At 47.7% G+C, this 16,919-nt stretch overlaps 1 protein-coding gene across 1 annotated transcript in view; it reads right to left on the reverse strand.

Annotated features, from left to right (window-relative positions):
- Positions 1 to 16,919, reverse strand: part of CNNM1 (cyclin and CBS domain divalent metal cation transport mediator 1) — a 74,027-nt gene that overhangs the window by 26,605 nt on the left and 30,503 nt on the right. Inside the window, exons 2-6 of the mRNA XM_029059887.1 lie at positions 12,781 to 12,924; positions 9,412 to 9,552; positions 6,966 to 7,135; positions 3,979 to 4,078; positions 3,166 to 3,213 (exon numbers count right to left, since the gene is read on the reverse strand). Coding sequence (XP_028915720.1) covers positions 3,166 to 3,213; positions 3,979 to 4,078; positions 6,966 to 7,135; positions 9,412 to 9,552; positions 12,781 to 12,924 — 603 coding nt within the window. The remainder of the gene's footprint in view (positions 1 to 3,165; positions 3,214 to 3,978; positions 4,079 to 6,965; positions 7,136 to 9,411; positions 9,553 to 12,780; positions 12,925 to 16,919) is intronic.

Genomic DNA, 16,919 nt, shown 5'->3' on the forward strand with positions numbered 1-16,919 from the left:
CACCATGGCTTAGTGGAAAGGGTCTGGGAGTCAGAAGGACCTGGGATCTAATCCCAGCTCTGCCTCATGTCTGCTGTGTGACCTTGGGCAAGTCACAACTACTCTGGGCCTCACTTATCTCATCTGTAAAATGGGAATTAAGAGTGTGAGCCTCATGAGGGACTGTATCCAGCCTGACTGATCTGTATCTACTTCAGTGCTTAGATCGGTGCTTGACACATAGTAAGCACAAGTACCATGATAATACCTCTGCCGCCCACCTCCTCACCGTCCCCTGTTCTCGCCTATCCCGCCGTCGACCTCTGGCCCACGTCCTCCCGCTGTCCTGGAATGTCCTCCCTCTTCAGCTCCGCCAAACTCTCTTCCCCTCTTCAAAACCCTACTGAGAGCTCACCTCTTCCAAGAGGCCTTCCCAGACTGAGCTTCCCCTTTTCCCTCTGCTCCCTCTCTGCCTCCCCTTCACCTCCCCTCAGCTAAACTCCCTTTTCCCCAACTTTCCCTCTGCTCCTCCCCCTCTCCCTTCCCCTCCCCTCAGCACTGTGCTCGACCGCTCATTTGTATATATTTTTATTACCCTATTTATTTTGTCAATGAGATGTACATCCCCTCGATTCTATTTATTGCTATTGTTTTTGTCTGTCTCCCCCGATTAGCCTGTAAGCCCACCAGTGGGCAGGGATTTTCTCTATCTGTTGCCGAATTGTACATTCCAAGCTCTTAGTATGGTGCTCTGCACATAGTAAGTGCTCAATAAATACTATTGAATGAATTATTACAGTTGTGGCAATTAACACAAGAGAACTCCTGACAGACTGACTAAAGTTTTCATCCCAGGAAGGGTAGTGACATCACCAGCCACCTTAAGGTGAAGAACAACAACAGGAATCAAATGTTCCCTGGCAGGTAGAAAAATGGAAATGAGCCAGATCTTTGGAGAGTGTATCCACCTGGGTTGGGGCTAGTGCATTTCTCTTCCTCTTTCACACCCCATCTCCCTACCCAGTGCACAGGCACAAGCCAAGCAGGATGGCCAAAGGGAAGGAGCACAAGCCTGGGAGTCAGAGGACCTGACTTCTAATCCCAGGTCTGCCACTAGCCTGCTGTGTGACCTTGGGCAAGTCATTTAACTTCTCTGTGCCTCTGTTTCCTCATCTGTAAAATTGGGATTCGTTATCAAGTTGGGGTAGTGCCTCTTCTAGTGGGCAAGGGGCAGAAAGTCCCCAACTTCCTGATGCTTGAAGGATGAAGCCCTAAAGGACAACATGGCCACTCACATTCTCTTGGGGGAAATTCACCGATGCACTCTTTGATGAACTTTACCATCAACGCTGTCTTTAAATCTCAAGGACAACTATATCTCCTGGGGGGAAATGTGAGGGAGACAGAATCTGTTCACCTTCCAGCTCAAGGAGCCTCTAAATCCAAAAACTCTTTAAGGACACTTGGGGGCACAGGATCTCCCATCAAGGCAGGCTTCTCCATCACACAGCCCAAACCTACTGTATCTGAGAAACCAAAATGGCTGGTTGGGAAATTCTTTGCTCATTTCCTATGAAACATGCACTCGCTTACACTCTGCTTGGGGTTGGGGGGAAGATGGAGAAGCAGTGTGGCCTAGTAGAAAGAGCATGGGCCTGGGAGTCACGTGCCTGATGTGTCACTTTGGGCAAATCAATCAACTTTTCTGTGCCTCAGTTACCTCATCTGTAAAATGGGGATTAAGACTGTGAGCCCTATTTGGGACAGGCACTGTTTCCGACCTGATTATCTTGTATCTACCCCAGCGTTTAGTACCGTGCCTAGCACATAGTAAGCACTTAAAAATACAATTAAAAAGACATTATTAACCTTCAGTAATTAATACTTAGACTACTGGATTTCAGTCTCTCCGCCATCTGAGGTCTCTAGCCATTCTCGATCAAGCCTCAGTACAAGGAGGCTTCCAGTTCCAGGTCTGTCCCCAGGTCAGCATATGCATTTCCACAAGTCATTTCCCTACTACAGCCTTAGGTTCTGGGCCAAAGACTGACTGATTCCCAGCGGATCTACATGGTGAAGTCGCTCAGGATTGCTTCCTGCATGTTTTCATCTTCCAAGGTGACCCTGAACATCTCCCACTTGGAGGACACGAATTCTCAGCCTCAGAGCTGGGTTCTGATGAGGCAGCAGAGCCTTGGGCTGATTGACTGGGTGGGACAAATCAATTCCTCTGCTTCTCCATCTGAAACCAGTCTGAGGGTATCATCCACCAAGAAATATGGATAGTAAAGAGCTTTGGGAGAAAAGTGTAAATACAAAGGGCTTTCACCATATAAAAGGGAAAGGAAGTGAGCAGAAGGAAAGGAAAAAGCTTCCCTGGAATTTGAAGCAGCTATGGAAAAAGGAAACAATATAACGCAGAGGCAAGGATCGGATTGTGAACAGACCAGGAGAGACAGCCAGATGATCCACACACTTTTGGGATCAGACACTTGATCCAATGCAGGCACTGCTGCCCAGTACAGGCACTCCATAAGGCGAGGAAGAAAGAAGCAATGGGCCACGATGATCGATCGATTGATAACTTCGGGGCCCGAGGCATGGTTCAGCATTTGTTGCTTCCCAGCATCCCCTCTGACCCTCACTGAGAGCCAAAGCCAGAGACTGAGGAGTCCCTAGGATGGGGAAAATAGCGCAGAGCCATTCTAATGTGAGAGCCTCATTCACAGCATCAAGTGGAAAGCACACGCTTTTTTTTTCAGTGAGCAACAGAATAATCTGCTTTTCCCACGGGTAGGTCAAAGCAGCTAATGGGAGCTGCCCCTGGATTTTCCCCAAAGCGCAGATGAGTCGAGAAGAAGCAGGAAGCGAACCAGCACTCCAGTTCTGACTGGAAGCGAAGGCAGCCAGGCCTAGCAGGCTCCTGTGCACTTGAGAAGCTGGGGCACTGCCAGGAGAGGCAACAGCTGGGCTTCTTCCTGGGGCCTGGGCCTGCATAGGGAGCCCAGGGCCCAGGCCTAGTGCTGCTCCTGACCAGTGCTGTCCCAGGCCCAGGGCTAGTCCGGGCCTAGGCTGCCCCAGGACTACTACTGTCCCAGGCCCAGAGCTGCCCCGGGCCTACAGCCTCCCCAGGCCCAGTTCTACCCCACTGGCAAAAATGAAGAAGGGGTTTTCGGAGATACATACAGAAGACGGAGGATCCAGTCAGGCTTCCAACCTTCCGCACGTCGTTATCTAGAGAAAAGAAACTTGATATGTGCTCACTGGGCATCTGTGAGAGAATTCGTCTCCCACCCAAAACTACCTCCTTCGCCTTCAGCCCCAAACTCCCCCAGGAACCACTGAGTCTCCCCCACAGAGCTCCTGGGGAGAAGGACCTCATGGGTTTCTTGGCTGAATTAGGTGAAGCTTTTGTATGGAAAGGACAGGTCCTCAAAAACACTGGAAGTTGGTGGGATCCGGGTACTGGGATCCAGGAAGACCAGAGTTTTTATCCCGGCTCCATCACTTGCCTGAGATGCCTTGGGTAAGTAATTTAACTCTTCCGTGCCTCGGTTTCCTCTTCTGTAAAATGGGGATAAAATCTGCTCTTCCTCCATTTTAGGATGTGTGCCTTGAGAGGGACAGGGGCTGTGTTTGATCTGATTATTTTGTATCTCCCCCCGTACTTATCATGGTGTTTGGTGCTTAATAAATGTCATCCTCATCTTAATCATTAATAATTACCATTAATAATTACTAATAAGAACCATAGGGACAATGAGGGTGAAGGCCAACTCAGCTATTTAAGCTGGGCTCCCAGTCTCACTCATCTTAGGTCTCTGACAAGATCTAAGATCTTCCCCATAGGGGTGAAGAGATCCCAAATGGTGACTTTCTGACCCAGTGTCTCTTTGAAGCCTGTCCCCTCCCAGCTGCCATCCCTGAGAAATCTCCACGTACCCCCTCCCCCTCCACCTGCCCCATATTCCGAATGAAAAGCTTGCACCCAGAGAATACCTGAGCAGACCGTGGTCATGATGGCTGGGACACCGTAGTAGGTGAAGGCTCCATTCTCGAAGCGAAGCCCTTCTTTACCAACCTCCACCTCCACTTTACCCTGGAAAAGTCGAGAGCTTGCTTGCTGGCACGGTTCAGTGCTTGTACGATACTCCTACAGCCCACATAACTGGATTACCAGTGGGCCTCAGAACTCTGCTAATAAGGGTTTCGGGGGACAGCTTCATGGACTCAGCTGAGAAGCGAGTGTACATTTCATCCAATGACACCACTGGCCCAGAACCTCTGTCTCCCCGTCTAGACTGTAAGCTCATAGTGTTATACTGTACTCTCCCTAGTACTTAGTATAGTGATCTGCACCCGGTAAGCACTCAATAAATACGATGGACTGACTGACCAGAAGCCAAAACAATGGCAGGACACTTCTTCCAAACCAGACAAGTCGCCTTAGAATGCGGTACTCCTAATAAACTTCCCTATCTGGAAGGGGAGCAAGGGATAAAGAAGTATGCTCCTTGTGGGCAGAGAACATGTCTACCAAAATCATTCAATCATATTTACTGAGCATTTACTGTGTCCGGAACAGGAAACTAAGAGTTTGGGAGAGTTCAAGCAAATCTGCTGTATTGCACTCCCTTAGTAAGTGCAATCCAGTATATCAATAAATATAATTGATAAGGACAAGGTCACTTTACAGCCAGAGAGACTGGAGTGCGCTTCCCAAAGCATCACCACAAATCAGGGAGGCTCTGAGGTTCTCAGAGTGAGCAGGAAAGTAGAAACCAGTTCTGATCCAACCCACCACCAATACTCCAAATGGTTAGCTTCATGGGACTTCATGATGGGAGGAGCGGTCAGTCAGTCAAGTGTCACTGAGCGCTTACTGAGTACAGATCACTGTACTAAACGCTTGGGAGAGTACACTATAAAAATATAACAGACATATTCCCTGCCCACAATGATCTTATAGTCTAGAGGGGGAGACAGGCATTAATATAAATAAAATCACAGATATGTACATAAGTGCTGTGGGGCGGGGAGGGAGGTTGAACAAAGGGAGCGAGTCAGGGCAATACAGAAGGGAACTAAAGAAAAGGAAAAGAGGGCTTAGTCAAGGAAGGCCTCTTGGAGGAGATGTGTCTTCAGTGAGGCTTCAAAAGGGTGGGGAGAGTAATTGTCTGTCAGATAAGAAGGGGGAGAGCATTCCAGGCCGGAGGCAGGATGTGGGTGAGAGGTAAGCAGCGAGATAGTTGAGACCGAGGTACAGTGAAAAGGTTAGCATTAGAGGAGGGAAGTGTGCTGGCTGGGTTGAGGTAGATTAACAAGGTGAGGTAGGAGTGGGCAAGGTGAATGACTGCTTTAAAGCCGTTGGTAAGGAGTTTCTGTTTGATATGGAGATGGATGGGCAACCACCAGAGGTTCCTGAGGAGAGGGGAAATGTAGAAAAATGATCTGGGCAGCAGAGGGAAGTGGGGAAAGACAGAAGGAAGGGAGATCAGCAAAGAGGCTGATACAGTAAACAAGGTAGGATGGGATAGGTGCTTGGATTAACATGGTAGCAGGAGGGGTAGAGAGGAAAGGGCAGATTTTAGCAAGCTGTGAAGTTTGCAGTGACAGGATTCAGTGAAGGATTGAAAGAGCAGGATATAAGCCATAGTTGGAAATGATGAACAAATAGAAGCAGCAGCTGGGATCTCTGAACTGCCAGGGAAAGGCCATTAATGGCCAAGGGAAGGACTTGTGGGGCTGAATCAATATTATTTCTGTCTCAGTTCAAGGGCTGTTCTAGGCCCTCCCCCATGGACTGTGCTCCTCTTGACTCTTCCTTATCATCCATGGGCCTTGCCCTGAGTCCTCCTAGCACTGTCCCTAGATGACAACCCAACAGGTCAGCTGGACTCTCTCTGTCCTGTTTCTCTGGCTTCACTGAATCTGTGTGGGGGGATGGGAGGAAATGGGTCTTGCTCAATATACTCCTCGCACACACACACCTACACATACACTAACAGATTTGGAAATAGGCAACAGGGCTGGACTGGCAGGGCCAGGTCAGAGGAGACCTGGGAATTGGCATAAGGTAGGTGGACAGACTCCAAGACGCACCATATGATAAGGAAACCATTCTTCCCAGAAACACAGTTCTTCAAGGAATGGATGAATTATGGGAACAGATCTTGGCCCTTGGAAAACCAACCCTCGAGACCTCAAGGAAAGTAGCATGGCCTAATGGAAAGAGCTCGGGCCTGGGAGTTAGAGGACTTGGGTTCTAATCCTAGCTCTCCACTTGCCTGCTGAGTGACCTTGGGCAAGTTCCTTCACTTCTCTGTGCCTCAGTTTCCTCATCTGTAAAATGGGGATGGAAACAGTGAGCCTTATGTAGGGCACAGATTTTATGTCCAACCTGATTATCTTGTATTTACCCCAGTGCTTAGTACAGTATCTGGCACGTGGTACGAGCCTAACAAATACCATTAAAAAAAAGGCCATAGCCAGATCCCGGACCTTCCATCCCTAGGGAGAAACACAGGCTCACTTCACTCCCAAGGATATTTGCTAATTCTGATATATTGAACTCTATCAAGAACTTAATAGTGAGAAGCAGTCTGGCAAAGTGGATAGAGCACCGTTCTGGGAGTTAGAGGGTCATGGGTTCTAATCCTGGCGCTGCCACTTGTTTGCTGTATGACCTTGGGCAAGTCAATTCACTTCTCTGGAACTCAGTTACCTCATCTGTAAAACGGGGTTTGAGAGTATGAACCCCATGTGGGACAGGGACTGTATCCAACCAGATGAACTTGTATCTACTTCAGTGCTTAGAACACTGATTGGCACATAGTTAAGTGCTTAACAAGTATCACAATTATCATTATTATTATTAACAAATACCATTGACTGATTGAAGCCTGTAAATAGGCTGAGCCTGAAAGGGTCCCCCCCAGACACCCGGCCCCCTTAATCCCCCTCCCCACCCCCCACAAGACACCCACCTGCAAAAGGAGCACAAAGTAGTCGACGGGACGGCTGCGCTGGTAGAGGTAGTGCTCTGGGGCCTTCTTGTTCCTCTCATCAAACTTGAGCTCCTGGATCACATTGGGGTGCTTCAGGAGCCGGAGCAGAATTTTCTCAGAGAAGTACGGGGACTTGAAGGGTTCCACCTCTATGGGAAGAGATGCAGGGTGAGTGAGACCTGGGTTGGCCCCATCTCCTCCCGGGTCAGCTCTAGGGGAGTCAGAGATACTGGCCCTGGGGAAGACCAGGAGGTGACAAACGCAGGTTAGTGGAGAGACGCCCACTGAGCTGGAAGGAGGCAGGGCCCACAATGAGGGCACACCACGTTTCAGGGAAGCTGGGATAAGTCCAAGCATAAGAAGTCCAAAGTGGATATTGGTGAGAAAGTCAGGGAGTGTAGAGGGAAAAGTTAGGGTGGTTAGAATGTTCATCTGTAACCCTTTGGATTAATATCCAGAAGGGCAACTAGCTCACTTTTCCTCCAAAAATCCTGTTGCGTCTTTCAGTGAAAGAATTATACACTGGATGGTGCCTTGGGCCACAGTCACATTGGATCCCCGGGGCAGGGGACAGGAAGGATTCAAGGAGTCAATCACCCCACCCCACAGTAGGGAAATGGATGGAAGGACCAGGAACCTCTGGGTGGGAAGAGGTGATTGGAAAGTGTCAGGAGAGAGATGGGAGAGAAGAATGTGGTGTCTTCCTGGGCCTCTAATGACTGTGAATCCACAATGGAACCCCAGGGGCTGGAAGGGTGCCTGGGGCCTGATTAAGGCTTAAACCCCTGCAGAGGAGGAGGTTGAGATCAAGATTCCAGGAATGGGAGAGAGGAGATTCTCAGAACCCAGGCCAACTTGAGGTGTGAGGAGATATGGGCTTCCCACAAGATCCCCCTCACATCCCACTAATCTCAGCTATGCATTCCGGGTCCCCAGCTGAAGAGATGCACTCCCTGGTCCTCATGTTCCTATTTTGTAAAACCTTTTTACCCTCATGTATAAAAGTTTATTTGCTGTTTCATTGCTTCCTCACAATTGCTGCTTGTTTATCTTTTGCATCCAATGATCAAACATTGGAATTTATTGAGCACTGAATCTGTATAGAGCAATCTACTGAGTGCATGGGAGAGTAAGTTGACACTATCCCTGCCCTTCAGAAGCTGACAATGTAATGGCTGAGACAGACGCTAAAATAAACTACATGTAGGAGGAAGCAATGGAGCATAAAACTAAGCACATAAGTGCTAGTGGGTGGTTGTGAGTATTTAAGCTCTTGGATGACGTGGAAATGCTGAATACCAGTTGTGGGGGAAATAGGGTGAGGAAATAAGAGACTAATCAGGGAAGGCTCCTGAAGGAGATGTGATTACAGAAGGGTTTTGAAGATGGAGAGAGCAGCAGTCTGCTGGATGTGAAGGAGGAGGGAGTTCTGGGCTGGAGGGAGAGTTTAAGCAAGAGGTTGGCTGTGACAAAAATGAAAATGAGGCACAGTGAATAGGCTGACTGTAGAAGACCATACGGTATGAACTGGGCTGTAGTGAAAATGATGAGTTAAGTAGATTGGAGAAAGCTGACTGTCTTAAAACTCATGGTTAGGAGTTTCGACTTCAGGCCGCTAGGAATGGCAATTACTCAAGGTTTTTGAGGATGTCTCATATTACTGACAATCTGGGTCCTTTTCTCCCCCGCTAAACTTAAGCTCAAGTGCAGGGCACTTATCTTTTTTCCTTATTATATGATCCCCAAGAGCCAGTCTGCTCCTCCCCCTCTCCCGTCCCATCCCCTCAGCACTGTACTCGTCTGCTCAACTGTATATATCTTCATTACCCTGTTTATTTAGTACATCACCTTGATTCTATTTATTTGCTATTGTTTTAATGAGATGTTCTTTCCCTTGATTCTATTTATTGCCACTTTTCTTGTGTGTCTGTTCTCCCCCGATTAGACTGTAAGCCCGTCAAAGGGCAGGGACTGTCTCTATCTGTAACCGATTTGTACATTCTAAGTGCTTAGTACAGTGCTCTGCACATAGTAAGCGCTCAATAAATACTATTGAATGAATGAATGCTCTGCACCGAGTCTCAATACCGGCTGCTGTTCCTACTGCTGAAAGAACAGCATCTATCTAAGATTTTGCAGGACAGGATGCAGGGAACTATTGCTGGCCTTTTCCTTGGAAGAGGGACATGAGCAACTCTGAATGCCAGGTAGCCTAGGAGCCCCAGAAGCATTTGTTGGGCCCATTCCAAAGTCAACTCAGACCCAGACGCCAGCGACGTTGGACCCCTCCAAGCAAAGTCCATTGGCTTCAAGCCCAGGGCACCCATTCACATTAGTCGAGAACAGACTCCAAGAAACCTGTTCTCTGGGGAGAGAGGAAATGGAGTCGGAAGTTCCAGGACCCCTGCTCTGGGCAGTCACCTACCTGTGGCCATAAATCGATGCGTGGCCAACAGAAGCTGCGGTGAAACCTTCACTCTCATTTCGGAGTCTGAGAGCTTGAAGAGGGAGAAGTCCTGCCGTTTCCGCTCCCGGTGGGGGACCCTCTGCTTCTTCCGGTTGTCTGCTGCAGAGCCCCAACAGGACCCACGGTGAGTACTGGGATCCAAGCCTGACCATAGCAGCCTTGGGACCACACTGCCCTGGTCTCTGGGCCAGTTACCCCAGCACCCACCAGGTTTGGTGATCCCTTGGGGGACCCAGAACTCTGCCAACTGCTAAAGGACAAATGAAGATCGTTAGGCTTCCCAGCCAGCGGGCGGGGGAGGTTGGGGGGAGTGGAGCTTTCGTATCCTGAAGGGTGAACTTTTTTCTTCAAGCAGGAGGTGTGGGACTCCTTCAGAGAGAGGTCAAGAGTAGATCTCAATGAAGCTGCATGGCCTGGTGGAAAGAGCATGGACTGGGAGTCAGAGGGCAGAGGATTTGAGTTCTAATCCTAGCTCCACCACTTCTCTATGTGACCTTGGGCAAGTCATTCAATTTCTTGGTGCTTCAGTTTCCTCATCTGTAAAATGGGGGTTAAATTCTAATCCTTCCTACTTAAACTGTGAACCCCAAGCATAACAGGGACTGTGTCTGATTTGAATATCTTGTATCTACCTCAGTGCTAGTACAGTGCTTGACTCATAGTAAGTGCCTTCTAGTCTGGGAGCCGTTGTTGGGTGGGGATTGCCTCTGTCGCCGAATTGTATTTTCCAAGCACTTAGTAGAGTGGTTTGCACACAGTAAGTGCTCAATAAATGCAACTGAATGAAAGTGCTTAACAAACACCAAATTATTATTATCATTATTATTACTACAACTAGAAATAAGAAGCAGCATGACTTAGATGGGTTCTAATCTTGACTCTGCCACTTGTCTGTTGAGTGACTTTGGGCAAGTCTTTTCTGGGTCGCAGTTACCTCATCTGTAAAATGGGGATTGAAACTTTGAGTCTCACATGGGACAAGTGGCTGTTTACTAACCCAGGGCTTAGTACAGTGTCTGGCACATAGTGAGCACTTAAATACCATAATAATAATGATAATTATTATTCATTCATTCATTCAATCATATTTATTAAGTGCTTACTGTGGGCAGAGCACTGTACTAAGCACTTGGGAGAGTACAGTACAACAGAGTTGGTAAACATGTTCCTTGCACACAAGGAGCTTAAAGTCTAGAGGAATTAGGGAAGCAGTTCTGGCAGATTAAAACTCTGAGCGGACATTTACTCTTGTCTCCAATCAGTGATATTTTTGAGCATTTACTGCAGAGCAGAGCATACTGAGCACTGTCCTAAGCACTTGGAGAGCATAATAGAACAGAGTCGGTAGACGTGTTCCCTGTCCACAAGGAGCTTACATTCTAAAGGAATTAGGACAGCAATTCTGGCTGGTAAGAACTCTTAATGGAAACTAACTTTTGTCCTAGCTGATCAGCAGGACTCTCCAGTTGCTACTTGAGGGCTAAAGCACCATCCACATGAAAAGGAAGCTGAGCCCTCCCCTTTGCGGATGGAGAAACAAGAAACAGAAGTCACGCAGCAGTTCAGTGGCAAGGCTAGGACTAGGACACATAAACTGTTGGCTCTTGGTTCTGAGCCAGCTACACTGAGCCTCCCTCATCCTTATCTCCCTTCCATTCCCCAAAGAAGGCCCAATTAGGGCACCTTTAGCTGGCTTTTCTCCAGCAGGGATGTGCCATACCATGCCATTGCTGCCTCTGATGGGAGCAGGCAGGCAGACTGCCAACAGCCTGAAACATCTCTGAGGCAGTGAAAGCAAATAACGATCCTTGGGGGAGTGTTTTAAAAGGAAAGTCCCCAGATCCGGGGAGACCAGGAAGATGAAATACTGCCTGTCCAGTGGTCCTAGTGGGGACTCTGCTTTTTTTAAAAAATGGCACTGGCTAAGTGTTTGCCATGTGCCAGATACTGTACTAAGCACTGGATAGATAGAAGATAATCAGGTTGGACATACTCCATGGCACTCGTGGGGCTCACAGTCTTAATCCCCATTTTAAAGATCAGGTAACTGAAGCCCAGAGAAATGAAGTGATTTGTCCCAGGTCACATAGCAGATAGTGGCAGAGCCGGGAATAGGATCCAGGTCTTCTGACTCCCAGGCTCTATTCACTAGGCTATGCTGCTTCTCTGGGGTTCAGGGTATAGCTGGGACTAGGTTCTCCTTCTAAGTTGTGGGATCAGAAGATCTGCTCCCTCTGGCCCTATGACCTCGGGCCGTATTTACCCCTCAACCTCTGCCTCTGCTCTCTGCAGTTTTCCTGAAAGGGGCAGCATTCCAATGAAGGAGGAGACCTCTTCCCAAGAGTGCCTTCTTCTGATCACAGCATTCACTGGTTCCTCAGTTTATGACTGCTTCTTTCTTCTTCTAACTCTTTCTAGACCCCAGGGGCACCTCGGTGAAGCAGGACTGAGGGAATACCATGGATGCTCTAGTGTCTCTGTTCTCTTGGGAACAGTCAGAAGCAGCGTGGCCTAGTGTATAAAGCACAGGCCTGGGAGTCACAGGACCTGGGTTCTAATCCCAGTTCTGCCACTTGTCTGCTGTGTGACCTTGGGCAAGTCACTTAACTTCTCTGTGCCTCAGTTTCCTCAACTGCAAAATGGGGATTCGATACCTGTTCTCTCTCCCACTTAGATTGGTACTGCATTTGGCCTAATTAGCTTAGAACAGTGATTGATACGTAATAATAATAATAATAATAATAATAATGTTGGTATTTGTTAAGCGCTTACTATGTGCCGAGCACTGTTCTAAGCGCTGGGGTAGACATAGGGGAATCAGGTTGTCCCACGTGGGGCTCACAGTCTTTATCCCCATTTTACAGATGAGGGAACTGAGGCACAGAGAAGTTAAGTGACTTGCCCACAGTCACACAGCCGACAAGTGGCAGAGCCGGGATTCGAACTCATGAGCCCTGACTCCAAAGCCCGTGCTCTTTCCACTGAGCCATATGATAGCATTTGTTAAGCACTTACTATGTGCCAGGCACTGTATTAAGCACTGGGGTGGATACAAGCAAATTGAGTTGGACACAGTCCCTGTCCCAGGAAGAGTTCACAGTCTCAATCCCCATTTTACAGATGAAGGAACTGAGGCGGAGAGAAATAAAGTGATTTGCCGAAGGTCATACAGCAGACAAGTGGCGGAGCTGGGAGTAGAATCCAGGTTCTTCTGACTCCCAGGCCCGTGCTGTAACCACTACACCATGCTGCTACCTAATAAGCGCTTAACAAATGTAGTAGAACCTTGGGATCCTGGCTTGATAGGAGCAGAGGTCAGATACTTACTGTAAAGGTCAGTTTCATCCAGGATCTCTGATTTGATGATCTCCTCTATGATGTCTTCCAGGGTGACGATGCCCATCACCTCATAGAATGGATCCCCTTCTCCCTCGTTATTTACCCGCTGGACAATGGCCAGGTGAGATTTTCCTATTGAGGCAAGAACAAAAGGAAAAATGGAATCACCTCCATTTTGGACACCAGTAGAGCTGGGACAACCAGCCAAGGACCGAGACATGGCAGGGATGAAGAGAGTGAAGATGAGTTTCATTTTGAAGAGGTGCAGTTCTGTATCAGAAATAGAAGTGAAAAAGCAGAACATTATAGAGGACACACCTCACCACTAACCTCAATAATAATGTTGGTATTTGTTAAGCGCTTACTCTGTGCAGAGCACTGTTCTAAGCGCTGGGGTATACAAGGTAATCAGGTTGTCCCACCTGAGGCTCACAATCTTCATCCCCATTTTACAGATGAGGTAACTGAGGGACAGAGAAGTGAAGTGACTTGCCCACAGCCACACAGCTGACAAGTGGCAACTGGGTGAGGGTAAACCAAGAACCAGGCAGGGGTCTTAATGGGACCTGGGTGAATCTCAAGCTTTCAGTCATCTAGGTGAATTAGTTAGTTCTTCCTTGAGTCAAATATGGACCCAAACCTCAGGGGGATCCTAAGAACCAGCCCAGTCATCCCAAGGCCCTTCAACATAGGATAAGTCTCAATTTGAACCCAGAATCAGAACCTTACAGGCCTGAGGCATTTCACTCCCTTCTTTCAGCCCCTGGAACCCCTTCTCCCTTCAGGGGTGGCTACAGCACCTCAGGCCTCAGTGGCATAATTCCCACGGCTTTAGCAATCTAGCCTGGCCTAGCCTAGTTCTGCCTATGCCCCGACTACGCCCCCTTTTCCTATTCTTCCACTCCCTTTTGTGTCACCGTGACTTCCTCCCTTTATTCATCCCCCTTCCCAGCCCTACAGCACTTGTATACACATCTGTAATTTATATATATATGTTAATGTCTGTCTCCCCCTCAGAACTCACTGTGGGCAGGGAATGTGTCTGTTAAAATGTTCCTTCCAAGTGCTCACTACAGTGCTCTGCATACAGTAAACACTCAATAAATACAACTGACTGACCTAATACTGTCTTGGGCATCCAAACCTCTCCTGGAGACATTGTCCTGGTAAAGAACTAATCTAATTAACCATCCATAGAGGATGGCTTCTCTGTCTCCCTGAGTCCAGCCTGAATCACCTTGACTTTACCTCAAGCCTGTAAGCTCGTTGAGGGCAGGGAATGTGTCTATTATATTGTACTCTACCAAGCACTTAGTACAGTGCTCTGCACACAGACAGTGCTCAATAAATAAGATTGACTGATACTGCCTGTAGGCCACAGCATAGGACCTAGATGGTAATATTGCTCCTCCGTTGAAGATTGTCTGGTGATCCCTGGTGGGCCGAAGCCCATTCTCGATAAATCCATTTCCTTGTGCTATTTACCTTTTCCTTTCCTTAGCCTGCTGCACCTGCCTATTTTTAACTATGAGATTGATCTCAGCATCACTGGAGTCCCGAGAGCAATCAGGAGTTCTGCAGAAGAGCTGCTTTATCTAATGGCTACTTGGCGGATTTTTTTGTCTGGCCATTACAGTTCATTTGACCCATGGTGGCATCTACAACATATATGGTTCATTCATTCCTTCATTCATTAAGTTGGATTTATTGAGCACTTACTGTGTGCAGAGCACTGTACTAAGCACTTGGAAAGTACAATTCAGCGATAAGGAGAGACAATCCCTACCCACAAAGGGCTCATAATCTAGAAGGGGGGAAACATATCAAAACAAGTAAACGCATCAATAGCATCGATATAAATAGAATTATAGGTATATGCACCTCAAAACAAGTAAACAGGCATTAAATAATAGAATTATAGATGTATGCATATATAAACAAATGCTGTGGGGTGGGGGGGTAAAGGGAGCGAGTCAGGGAGATGGGGAGGTGAGTGGGAGCTGAGGAAAAAGGGGGTTAGTCTGGGAAGGCCTCTTGGAGGAGGTGAGCCTTCAGAAGGACTTTGAAGGGGGGAAGTGTGATTGGCAGATTTGAGGAGGGAGGGTATTCCAGGCCAGAGGTAGAACGTGGGCCAAGGGCAGCGGGATAGGCGAGAACGAGGCCCAGTTAGGAGGTGAGTGGCGGCACAGGAGTGGAGTGTGTGGGCTGGGCTGTAGAAGGAGAGATGGGAGGCGAGGTAGGAGAGGGTAAGGTGATGTGAGCCCGTTGTTGGGAAGGGATTGTCTCTATCTGTTGCCGAACTGTACATTCCAAGCACTTACTACAGTGCTCTGCACACCGTAAGTGCTCAATAAATACGATTGAATGAATGAATGAATGGAGAGCTTTGAAGCCAATAGTGAGGAGCTTTTGCTTGATACGGAGGTTGATAGGCAACCACTGGCATTGTGCATCAGCTGTTTTGGATTCAAAAGAGTGCATTTTTAATTTCTGCTTTTTTTTTTTTTTTTTTTGTGGAAGCCCTTAATGGTCCTGAGAATTGAAAGAAGTCCCTTTTCCTTGAACCCCTGTAGACTGTTATCTCACTGTGGGCGGGAAACATACCAACTCTGTTTATATTGCACTCTCCCAAGGGCTCAGAACAGTACTCTACACAGTAAGTGCTCAATAAATATGACTGACTGACTGATCCAGCCTAGGTAAGGATGCATCTCATCCAGCCTAGGTAAGGATGCATCTCCCTACTTTACTTCTCAACAATCTTCGGGCTATTGGTGAAGAGGTAACTAGTGATGCCAAATTTTCTTTTTGAGTTCAGGGGACTAAAAGGAGGCAGGGATTTCAGTGGGGATGAAAACTGTGAGGGGACAGGCTTCAAGGAGCTAAGAGACCATCAAAGTCATCATTTTGGATCTTTTCATCTGACTGGAAATTTTCAAAGTATGTCAGAGGCCTGGGAAGAGCAAGTCTGCAAATATAGCTCATAAAGCTGGGGGTACAGAGAGATCACCCCCACATCGTCCCCATGGGGCGAGCATGTAGAGTTGTTGCCATCACTGGAGCTGATCCAGTTTCTCTTCACTGTATGTAAACCAAAGTGGTGTTTCTAAAGGCCAGATAATAATGTTGGTATTTGTTAAGCGCTTACTATGTGCCGAGCCCTGTTCTAAGCGCTGGGGTAGACACAGGGGAATCAGGTTGTCCCACATGGGGCTCACAGTCTTAATCCTCATTTTACAGATGAGGTAACCGAGGCACCGAGAAGTTAAGTGACTTGCCCAAAGTCACACAGCTGACAAGTGGCTGAGCCGGGATTCAAACCCATGATCTCTGACTCCAAAGCTTGTGCTCTTTCCACTGAGCCACGCTGGGAGAACTTTGGGTGGGGCTGTACAGGAACTGGGGGAGTGAGCCCGCCCCTTATCTGGGAAATTCAGAACACAGGGAAGCAGTGTGGCTCAGTGGAAAGAGCCCGGGCTTGGGAGTCAGAGGTCATGGGTTCGAATCCCAGATCTGCCACTTGTCAGCTGTGTGGCTGTGGGCAAGTCACTTAACTTCTCTGTGTCTCAGTTACCTCATCTGTAAAATGGGGATGAAAACTGTGAGCCTCACGTGGGACAACCTCATTTCCCTGTATCTACCCCAGCGCTTATAACAGTGCTCTGCACATAGTAAGCGCTTAACAAATACCAACATCATCATCAGTTGAGAGGGTAACTTGGGTGGCTTCCACAAGTTTCCAGAAAACACATTTTTTTTTTGCCTCATACAGGCTGCCCTCAATCCCTATGGCCAAAAGCCTAAAGTGCTAGTGAACAAAAGGCATAATTAAAAATTAAAATCCACATGCAGAAGGAGCATTGAGAAGGCCTTTATATATAATTGATCGCAGCCTATTTTAAGAGAAATTTTTCTACTGGCAGGGAAGAGGACAACTAGAAAAGACTGTTTATGGCACAGTAAACAATTCCGAACAGAGGAGGACATCATGATAAGAAACTGCCAATGCTTCGAGATGGTTATTGATAAAGCAGTGAGTTTCTACCTCTTTCCTTTACTTCTTTGCCATTATACCCACATCATTCATTCATTCAATCGTATTTATTGCGTGCTTACTATGTGCAGAG

The sequence above is a fragment of the Ornithorhynchus anatinus genome, chromosome 3 (assembly GCF_004115215.2).
Source record: "Ornithorhynchus anatinus isolate Pmale09 chromosome 3, mOrnAna1.pri.v4, whole genome shotgun sequence".
Classification (NCBI taxonomy): domain Eukaryota; kingdom Metazoa; phylum Chordata; class Mammalia; order Monotremata; family Ornithorhynchidae; genus Ornithorhynchus; species Ornithorhynchus anatinus.